The sequence below is a fragment of the Dasypus novemcinctus genome, chromosome 21 (genome assembly GCF_030445035.2).
Source record: "Dasypus novemcinctus isolate mDasNov1 chromosome 21, mDasNov1.1.hap2, whole genome shotgun sequence".
Lineage (NCBI taxonomy): Eukaryota > Metazoa > Chordata > Mammalia > Cingulata > Dasypodidae > Dasypus > Dasypus novemcinctus.
In genome coordinates this window covers 41,240,716-41,251,713 of record NC_080693.1, presented here as the reverse complement: position 1 = coordinate 41,251,713, position 10,998 = coordinate 41,240,716, and the positions used below count along the sequence as shown (strand labels likewise).

General features: G+C 48.1%; 1 protein-coding gene across 1 annotated transcript; it reads left to right on the top strand.

Annotated features, from left to right (window-relative positions):
• The first annotated feature begins 3,819 nt into the window (after window positions 1-3,819).
• On the top strand, window positions 3,820-9,792 carry CCL5 (C-C motif chemokine ligand 5). Its single transcript, XM_004449434.5, has 3 exons — window positions 3,820-3,979; window positions 5,134-5,245; window positions 9,493-9,792. Exons 1-3 carry the CDS (start codon window positions 3,904-3,906, stop codon window positions 9,578-9,580), a joined length of 276 nt encoding a protein of 91 aa, XP_004449491.1. The 5' UTR covers window positions 3,820-3,903; the 3' UTR covers window positions 9,581-9,792.
• Window positions 9,793-10,998: the final 1,206 nt, after the last annotated feature.

Below are 10,998 nucleotides of genomic sequence, written 5' to 3'. Positions count from 1 at the left end.
TGCAGCTTTCATCCCATTCTTACAGGACTCCACAATCCAAAAAGAGGTTGGGTCCAAACTCTCATTTTACACTTAGACCCAGAGAAAGCGAGCATCATGCTTAAGGTCCACATTAGTAATCGAAATGGGTTTTGAACCTAGAAGTCCAACTTTGGAGAGCTCATGGACTTAATCAAGGTGCCAGAAGAATGATTAAGGTTAAACCAGCATTGATTTAGTATCTATCATGTCCAACATGGGAAGGCAGAAATACGGAAAACAAATAGAAAAAATAAAGAAGCATGGAACATTATTATGTTTAGTGATTTAAGACCAGACCAGTAAAAAGATGATTTGCAAAAGGGAAGAGTACATATTTACTTGTTTATTGTGTATCTCCCTCCTGTCCCACCAAAAAATAAAAATAAAAGTAAAAAATGAGTTCCATAGGGCAGGGACTTCAAGGGCCGTATTCACACTGTGTCCGACACGCAGATGGGTGCCTGGCTCACAGCAGTTCTCAGTAGCGACTGTAGAATGAATCAGGAATGACTAAGTGGAGGGACAGCGAGGGCAGAGGCTTGTGATGTTTGTACCTCAACCTTACGTTCCTTGACTTGGGTGTGGTAAGCCAGCCAAGCATGTGCTCCAATTCCAGTTTCAGAACGTACAGTGCTGTGTGGATAATAGTTAAGAGTTGCCTTTCCTGGACTACCTAGCTTGAGCTTGGTGCTATGCTCTTTACTTTACACAGCCTCTTCAATTTTCTCACAGAATCAGTACTTGAGAGCCAGAGAATAAATTACAAGTAGCCCATCAAGTCTAAATCCTGATTTTGCACAGGAGAAAGTGGGTGATAGAAATGGAATTAAACTTGGGTTTTTCTCCCTCTTCCACTCCCCACAGTACCCAGGAACCACCTAAAGGGAAGAAAAAGACTCCTGACACACCCATTTCCCACACACACATGCATATTTCCACTCGGCACCCCACCCTCCCCATCCCCACCACCACTTACACGCGCGCAGGGGCACTTGCTCAGCTGAAAGGTTTACCAGGGTTTAAAGATGAGGATCGCACTGATCCATCTGCAGGTTTCCTCACCCCTGTCCTCAGCTACTGCCCCAACTCAGTATATCTGGCATCCAGGAAAATACTTTCCTTTTGTCCTTAAAGGAGGAAACTGAGATCAGGGAAAGGAAACAAAAAGAGCTCGCATGGAAAACCCGAGCCTTAGCAAGAGCTTCAGAATTTCTCCAGGAACAGTGCAGAGGGATAGAAAGTCCATGAGCTCTAGATTGAGACAGATTTGGGCTCCTTTTGGGGTTCCACCACTCTAGGCTGCATGACCTAAAGTAAGTCACTTAGCCCTCTAAGCCTTGACCGACCTATCCATTTAAAAATAAGGACTTGGACAAAGTTCACTAATTCATATTAACGGGGAGTATGAACTAGATTGCTGACAAGTCTAAAGTATCTTTAAAGGGACTTACTCTTGGGAAGCAGGCTTGGCCCAATGGATAGGGAGTCCATCTACCACATGGGAGGTCCACGGTTCAAACCCTGGGCCTCCTTGACCCGTGTGGAGCTGGCCCATGCGCAGTGCTGATGCGCGCAAGGAGTGCTGAGCCACGCAGGAGTGCCGAGGTGGGAAAATAAATTATAAATAAATAAATAAAAGGACTTACTCTTAAGAAATTTCTTACTCTTAATAATAACAGGGTGTTATCAAATACTTAACAGGTGTCAGGCATTAGTGTACTAAAAAATTCACAAGCATGAGCATATTTATGGGGATTTAATTGTTTCAAGAACTGTGAGAGGAGCTATTATTATTATCCTTGATTTATATAGGTGGGAAACTGAGACCCAGACCAGAGAGATTACGTAACTTGCCCACGTCCACCTGGCTAGGGAATAGGAGATGGGATTCAGACCCATTTGGATGTGACTCCAAAGCCCCATGCTCTTAACTGCCAGCTGCACAGCCTCCCACCTGTTCGGTAAACTTCCGGGAGCTGTGTGAGGTAACCAGTTAAAACGGGCAGAGCACGTCTGTGTGGGTGGGAAAATTTCCTGCAGTGCCCGCAATGTTTCTGAAACAGGACGGCCATACTTCACAAGAGTGCGTTTCTACTGTTCACTGGTCTAGTCAACGAGTTGTGAGGAAGAGATGAGAGGATTCTCGTGAAGAGCTTAGAACAACATGCGACACCTAGGGAGCGCTCAACAACCGACAGCTAACGGCCTTGTTGACCAAATCCCTGGAAAGAGCTTGAGCCTGGTCATCAGCAACATCTGGCCCGAATCCCACTGAGGCGCTGTGTGACCCTGCGGGTGTTACTAGCCTCTTCTGAGGTCCATGTCCTCGTCTGTAAAATGAGGATGATAACCACCCCACCTCAAGGTCATAGTGAAGAAGGAACAAGGCAAGGGCTTCTGTTCTGGACAAGTCAGTTACGCATGAGGCACTGGCTACCAAGAAAAAGGTGAGGAGAGGTTACAGTCTTAAAACTTTGCTTACTTTTGTCACAGTCAGTAAATACTTTGAGATAATTCAGAAGTCAACTTTACTTCCACTCAGGCCAAACTATCACTAATTCTGAATTGTCCAAATAGGAATTCATGAAAATTTGCTGTGTCTAGTTCTATGGAATGGAGTAAGGACCCCAGCTCCAGTCAAGACTACATTTGTTCAGTTTCAAGGGTGTCCCTACCTAAACCCTCAATGCTGAGAATTACTTAGTAGCAGAGCACTGAAGTGGGAGCCAGGGGACTGGATTCTCATTCCAACTCTTTCGTTCACTAGCTGTGTGTTCTTAGGCAAGTCGCTTCCCCTCTCTGGGCCTAGGTTACTTCCTCTAAATCTGAATTATGTAGAATAAATGATCCTAAAGTCCTTCACAGCTTTTATATTCTGTAACTTTTATACTCAAGTCTCAAGGAGATCTTTGAAATGGGATGGGGATCCCAGCATTTACTGAGTTTCCTCATCTGTAAAATGGGATTATAATAGTACCTGTTTCACCGGGTTGGTTTGAGGATTAAATGAGCTGACACACAAAGCCCTTAAAACAGTGCCTGGCACAGAACAAGTCCTCAGTAAAAGGTAGCTAATAATGGCAGCGTGTGCTGTCAGAGATCTCTGTCTCTCAACAAGCTTATAACCAATCATCCCACTTTATAAACAAGGAAATGGAAGCTCTAAGACATTAAGTAATTTTCCCAAAGATCACTCAGCACATTAATGGGGGTGACCCCGATGAACGCAAGAAACCACCCCAGGAGAAATCATTGCAACTCCTACCTGTGAAAAGATCCCAATGCCCAGTTGAGAGCCACTGCCCCAGCCACAGGAAGCTCTAACCTCCTTGGGGGACTTTATCTCAAGAGGATCCCCTTTCTCCACCCTTCTCAATCAAACCTTTCATGGATGAGAGAGGGAAGGTGCAGATCTGCAGTGCGTGAGCAAGAACTTCAAAAGCAACCAAGGGAAGATGCAGTGGCTTCTGGTCCTGTCCCACCTGCCCGTTCTCCTTGTCCCGAGGGAAGCAGCTCCCTGCTCTCTGGGGAGGACCCTGGACCTGAGGCCGAGGATACCAGCGGAGGAAGAGGCTTACAGCTACCCGAGCTCGGGCTAGCTCCTCTTAAGGGCAGAGGGGGAACTGGTGAGCTCACCCTGGATGGGAGGGCAGCGAGGGAGAGAGAGACACTCAGATTTCCGGGGGCTATTTCAGTTTTCTTTTCCGTTTTGTATAATTTCACTATGATATCAGCCAATGCTTGGCTGCTGCTTTGGAAACTCCCCTTGAGGAGTCCCCCTTACTGGCCCTGACAATTTATAAAGGGCTGGCCTGATCTGGACTAGCAGAGGATCCCGAGACGCCACCTGGGAAGTCTCCTGCAGCCTCTGCTCACAGCACCATGAAGGCCTCCGCAGCTGCTGTCGCTGTCCTCCTCACCACTGCCGCCCTCTGCACCCTGGTATCTACCTCCCCATGTAAGTCCACGGCTGACCACCGCAGCCCCCAGAGTCAGACCCTCTGCCTAGAATGCCCTCCCCGCCCCTCCAACTGTTTCAGACATCACCCATTTTCAACTGTAGCATTTACTGCTGAACCTCATTATTTACATTCCTATGTATTATTTTATCCAGATGTCCAGTTGTCCCTGATAGATCTCTAAGCCCCTTGGTGGCTGGGACCCCTGATGAATTTTTCTGTCTTCAAATTCTACCCTGGAGTCTATAGGTGCTCACTGAGTACAGCCTGGTGCTGTGTGTATTTGCCAGCAGGGACAGCTCAAGTTGACCTTGAAACTTGATTGACTGGTGCATGTCTGTCACCAGCAGGGTTTCTAAGAAACTTGTAACCACTAATCCCTCCTGGGGCTTGAGAAAATAGTAGCTAATGATTATTAAATAATTTGTGTCAAGTATTGTACTGATTGCTTTACATGTACCTTAATACTCACAACTACTCTTTGAGTAGTTGTTCTTAACTTACAAACGGGGAAATAGAAACCCAGAGAGGTTAAGTACCTTGCCCAAGTCCACACAGCTAGAAAGTGGGGGAACTGGCACTCAAACCCAGATCTGGCTCTTAGACACTATTGCTCTGCTGGGAAATGGCAACTGACATTTTTGTCATCCTGAATTGACCAACGAGGACTCTCCATTCAGTCCTCCTCACTGTGGCTCGGCCAGGGACTCCTAGGATTCAATATGCATCCTTAGGCCCCTCTTAGAGGTCCTGGCTGATTCACAGAGCCTGAGTTTTGGAAGCCTTGCTGCACCACCCTAGGTCCCAAAGAAACCTAGTTCTGAATCCACTGAGGTCCTGGAAGGGCAAGAATGAGGGGAGAGGGCCTGGGACAAGCCAGGAGGAGACTCAGGCTTGCGCTGAGGGCCCAGGTCAGGGGCTTGGCGTACAGGGAAGAAGACAAGCTGGACTCAAAGATCTGACGAGGCAGAGGGGAGAGTCCCTCCAGCGCTCTGTTGGAATCCGCAATCTGCCACTGTGGGGCCTTGGACAAGGGACAGTTTCTGCCAAATGGCGATGAGAATTCATTCAAGATAGAGCATACACAGTCCTAGGACAATGTCCAGTGTGCACTGGCAGTGAATTAAAGGGTTTCCTTCCTTCCTTTTCCCAGATGCCTCAGACACCACACCCTGCTGCTTTGCCTATACCTCCCGCCCATTGCCCCGCGCCCACCTCAAGGAGTATTTCTACACCAGCGGCAAGTGCTCCAACCCAGCAGTCGTGTAAGTGTCGGCCCTGTGGAGCCCTCCAGGGGGATGTGGAAGGGACACCTTTTGTTCGCAGACCCAGTCCCCCAGGAGCCCTTCTGAGGGAGTGATTTGCCCACTCCATCCTATCCCCCAGCTGCTCTAATAGCCATGGCTTCTCCTGTAGCCTCAGTTTCCCCAGCTCTAACATAGGAGGGCTACACAAGGTGTGCTTGGAGGATCCTGCCCACTCTGATGGGCTAAGCATCTAGGTCAGTGGCTCTTAACCTTTTTTGTTCCACGGACCACTTGGCCAGCCAGGTGAAAACCATGGAGCACTTACTGAGTCCACACTATACTGTATATTATTTAATAAATATATCAGACCCACACAAACACATCCCCACAAGAAGAATGTTTTTTTTTAAATTCAATTCAAGCTCATGGACTCCTTGTTAAGAAACTCTGGTCTAGGTTCTCAGAATTTTACTGATGTGCCCCTGGAGTGCCCCTGCGTGGGGAAAAATGGTAGTCATCCTTTTCTGGTTAGAGTCCCACCGTCCGCCATACCCAGACACAGGCAACACCACCTACAACTCCAAAGAAATTAGGCTGGAGAGGGCAGCAGTCTGGGCCTAGTTGCAGTCAAGTAAAAAACATGAAACAATAAAAAATTATTGATTGGAGAATCTAAAATTAAATAAAATTAGATTCTCCTTTAGATATGCAAACTAGCACACTTAGAAAATTATAATAATCCCTACTACATAGGAAGTGCCTTCCAGGTGTCCAGTATCTTCCATGCTTTATCTATAAATGTCAACATAAGAGCCCTAAGAGGTATGCATAACCATGTTTCAGGTAATGAAAGAGACTCAGGGAGGCTCAGTGACTTGCTCAAAGTTCCACAGTAAATGAGAGATGCAGCCTGTCTATGAAGACTCCTCTTATTACTGTAGCAAAGAGGTTAGTGACAGTTGTTTAGGAAATTTAAGACAATAGAAATCTGAAGAATGAGAATGGGGTATTCACAAAGTTTCCTATATGAGGGCTAAATTTTTAGTCTAAAAATTCTGACACTGGCAAAGGTACAAGTCTTCAAAGTTGGTCTTTCGCCTGAAGGAAAAGGAAAGGAGAGAAAGGGGTGAGAAATCTTCAAGGTGGAATTAGCAAGCTCCAGCAGGTGATGTGAGGTCAGGAGCAAGGAAGAGAGAGTGGTTGAGGATTTCACCATTTCAACCCAGATGGCTATGAGTCCGCAGGAAGAACTGCTTAAAGGGGAAAGAGAGATTGTGTAGTTCGGGTTAGTTTGAGCCTGAGGTGCTAGCAAAAGAGCCCTGTGGAAATGTCGAGCAGGGCTGTGAAACGAAGGGCTGGTAGCTGAGAAAAAGGTGTCAAGGATAGAGATGTGACATTCTTTCATAAAAAGAAGGGGTCTTCCAAAAAAAAAAAGCAATAAAGCACCATCTAGTCTGGTCTACCTTTGATAGATTCCCAGTCCTGCCACTTGGCTGTGCATGAACTTAGGCAGGTCATTTAACTTCTCTGAGGCACAATTTTCTCATCTATAAAATGGGCTAATGGAAGTACATTCCTCACTGGGTCACACTGAGAATAACAAAATGCTTAAAATATTGATTGGCACAAAGTAGGTGCCCAATAAGTGTTGATTTATCGTTATCTAAATATATACATAGAAGTGACAGGTGAGTGCAATTCATTCCTTCAGTTACTTATCCAAAAAGCATTATTAGGCACCCCGAGACCATGGAAAGAGCACTGAGAAAAGGGCAGCAACTTTGACAACACCTGCTCTTAAGGGGCAGGTAAGGGGGGAGGCGCCCAAACATACTGAGCAGGCAGAGAGGGAGGAGGGAATTCAGGTAAGTGCAGGGTCCCAGAAATGGGGTCAGGGAGAGAAGGCTTTGCAAGGCGGGGCTGTTCGGTATCATCCCCTGCAGGGAGGAGGAGGAGGAAACGGAGGCCTGAGCAACACTCCCCCCAGGTGTCGGTCCCGGGTACAGGCCACAGGCCCACAGAGAAGACGGCGAGTTTGGCAGGATTTCCTGGCTGACCCAGAGTAGGGTCTATGTCAAAGCTTTGCCGCACCCCAAAGTAGGAAACAATCACTAGGAGGCAGAAGAGCCCAGAATACCCCTTCTGCTCCCTCGTGCACACCAGGGTAGAAGAGACAGTCACACTGTATATGTAATTAGTGCCACTGAGTTGTACACTTGAAAGTAGTTAAAGTGGGAAATTGAGTTGTGTGTGTTTCTATAATAAAAAGTTTTGAGAGAGAGAGAGAGATGGTAAAGGGGGTCAGAGTGAGGCTCAGAAAAGGGGAAGCAGCTGCCCTGAGAGCAAGTGTGTTCCCCAATGGAGCACAAGGGAGAACCAAGGAATCCTTGTTCCCACCAGACAACCTAAGCCTTCACTTTGAAAACATTTGAGTTCAGAAATATGTAGGAAAACATCCTAAAGAAGCCCAAATGCCAAAGGTCCAGGTAGGCAGGGCTGACCCACGAGTAGCATGTGAAGTGGCAGCACTGCTACCCGGGCCCAAGGGCTCCCCGGACGACAGGTCAGGTGAGCAGCTAACCCGAGCCTCGTGACCCCCAGCCTTTCATACCTCCAGTGACACCACCAACACCTGTGGAGGGAAGGCGCCCTCGCTCTCAGGGACCTCCACGTTTTGGCTGATTTGTTGGTAGAAGTGCTCTGACACTGCCAAAGTCTCTGGGCCTTCAACCCCTCTGAGCCGTGGTGTCTCGTACGTAGACCTGTGCTCTCATTCTGCTGTGATCCACGCCAAAGCAGGGGTCCACAGCAGTCCAACATTCATAACAAACGTATGGTATTTTTCAAAACTGTTTCACACATTCATCTCATTTGAGCTTCACAGCAATTGTACAAAGTAGGAGGTAAACCAATTTACTCAGAGGCTCTCAGTGGTTTGACCAAGGTGATCCAACATGTAAGAGGTGAAATCTAGACTCAGTTGCATATCTTTCCTTCTTCCATCTACTGAGTGTCTGCTCTGTGCCAGGTACTGTGTTGTCTGAAGCCAAAACATAAGTTCTTTTATTTTTTTTAAATATATTTTTATTTATTTATTTTATAATCTCTTTTACTTATTTATTAATTTATTTATTTCTCTTCCCCTCTTCCCCCACCTCAGTTGTCTCTTCTTGGTGTCCATTTGCTGCGTGTTCTTCTTCGTCCACTTCTGTTGTTGTCAGCGGCATGGGAATCTGTGTTTCTTTTTGTTGCGTCATCTTGTTGTGTCAGCTCTCTGTGTGTTGCAGCGCCATTCCTGGGCAGGCTGAACTTTCTTTCGTGCTGGGCGGCTCTCCTTATGCGGCACACTCCTTGCGCATGGGGCTGTCCTACGTGGGGACACCCCTGCGTGGCATGGCACTCCTTGCGCACATCAGCACTGCACGTGGGCCAGCTCCACAAGGGTCAAGGAGGCCCAGGGTTTGAACCGCAGACCTCCCATGTTGTAGGCAGATGCCCTAACCATTGGGCTTATTCCGCTTTCCCACAAGTTCTTTTTTTTTTTTTAAGATTATTTATTTATTTATCTCCCCTTCCCCCCCATCCCGGTTGTCTGTTCTCTGTGTCTATTTACTGCATCTTCTTTGTCCGCTTCTGTTGTTGTCAGTGGCACGGGAATCTGTGTTTCTTTTTGTTGCATCATCTTGTTGTGTCAGCTCTCCGTGTGGGCGGCGCCATTCCTGGGCAGGCTGCGCTTTTTTCGCACTGAGCGGCTCTCCTTACGGGGCGCACTCCTTGCCCATGGGGCTCCCCTGCATGACAGGGCACTCCCTGCACACATCAGCACTGCAACCACAAGTTCTTTTAACCACTTCTTATCTCCCACTTCCTGAGCCTTAACTCAGTCCTTGGGAAAGACAGAATCCTCCCTCTTTCTCTGCATTCCAAGCACACAGCACAGGGTCTGGAACAGAGGAAGTGTGGAGAAAAATCTAGTGATTGACCATCTCAATGCTCGGGCTTCTCAGGCTCCATATCCCCTTAACTTTCCAGGCCGCCTGTGTTTGTGTGGGGATTAAAATGCACACAAATCTGCTTCTGGTTTGGAGCCTTTAACCCTATAGAAGAGAAAACGTCCTTTCCTTATAGGCCACAAATAAAATCTTGAGAACCAAAAATGCCCCACCCCAATGTCACCATCACTTCCCCTTATGTGTCAATCCACCTCATGCCCAAAGCTGGCTGTCCCATCCCTGACAAGATTTCACCCTTCTCCTCTCCCACAGCTTTGTCACACGAAAGAACCGCCAGGTGTGTGCCAACCCAGAGAAGAAATGGGTGCGGGAGCACATCAACGCTTTGGAGATGAGCTAGGATGGACAGCACCTTGAACCTGAACGTGTGCAAACTTACCTGTTGCTGCTTGCTCTTGTCCTAACAAGCTTGGGAGGCTGCTCCCCCAAATCCTCTACTCCCACCCCTCTTTGGAAATCATAAATTCCAAAGAACCCCAAGGCAGCAGTTAGAAAATCCTCCCCCATTTAAAGCCTCAAAGAGCTCCCTAGGCTCTGCCTCGTGGACGAGGCAGTCTAGGCTCTGAGCGTCTGGTCCCTCAGGGTTCAGCTTGGCCGTGGCTCTAAGACCAGGAAGGAAGTCAGGGTGCCTCTAGAGACGAAGGAAGAAGGAAGACTAAGGTCGTACAGGAACATCCTGGGGTCGAGGCACCCATCTCAGCCCATCACGGGGAAAGGCTCACTGGCAAATGTGAGATATCAGCTTTCCATTAAAATTCTCAAAGCAATTACCAAGCTGGCTCCTGGTCTGATTTCCTCCCCGAGAACCCTCTTTCCCTGCATTAAGCCTGCAGGGGTCTAAGGCTTGCACATGTCTGGTGGCCACCAGAGATTTGGGGGCTGTGGCCCTGCTCAGTAAGTAGGGCTGGGAACAAAAACTCTCCCACAAGGGTGCACAGGCAGGATAGAGCAGGTAAAGTAACTGGCGACTTTCCCCCTCAGGGTGGGGAGGGAGACACAGTCACTCTTCCCATTCCCAAGTCCCCACAAGTCTGCCTCACTCCTTGCCACAGCTCCTCCAGGACCTTGGCGGGCCCTTCACCCACTCTGCCCCCCTTCCCCAGCCTGCCCTGCATCTGCTTCCCAGTGGGTTCCTAACTACCATCCTTGCCCCTGGAATGGGATTTATTGGCAATCCCAAAATTCCTCAGTTCTTTCAAATAAAGAGAATGAGGTCTTTTGTGGTTTTTCCACAACTACACCAGCATCTTCAAGGTGGGAGTAGTCCAACCTTCCCATCTGCGTGTGCCTTCATGTGAGCATATACTGAGGATATATGTAAGCATAACAGTAACTGAGTGCGCACTGAGTGCTGGCACCAGCTCAGCCCCTCAGCCATCACCCTTCGTCATCTTCACAACCCTGTGGGGTAGGTACTATTGTTAGCCCTATACACAGTTGGGACAATTGAGATTTAAACCCACCACATCTAATGACAAAGCCCATACACTTTTTCCCCCACATTTAATTTACAAAACTTCAAACCTACGGAAAGCGGATGTGGCCCAACTGATAGAGCATCGGTTTACCATATGGAGGCTCCGGGGTTCAATCCCCAGGGCCTCCTGACCCGTGTGGTGAGCTGGCCCATGCACGGTGCTGCTGTCGCGTGCAAGGAGTGCTGTGCCACACAGGGGCATCCCCACGTAGGAGTCCCCATGCGCAAGGAGTGTGCCCCCAAGGAGAGCCTCCCTGCATACATGAAGAGCTGATGCAGCA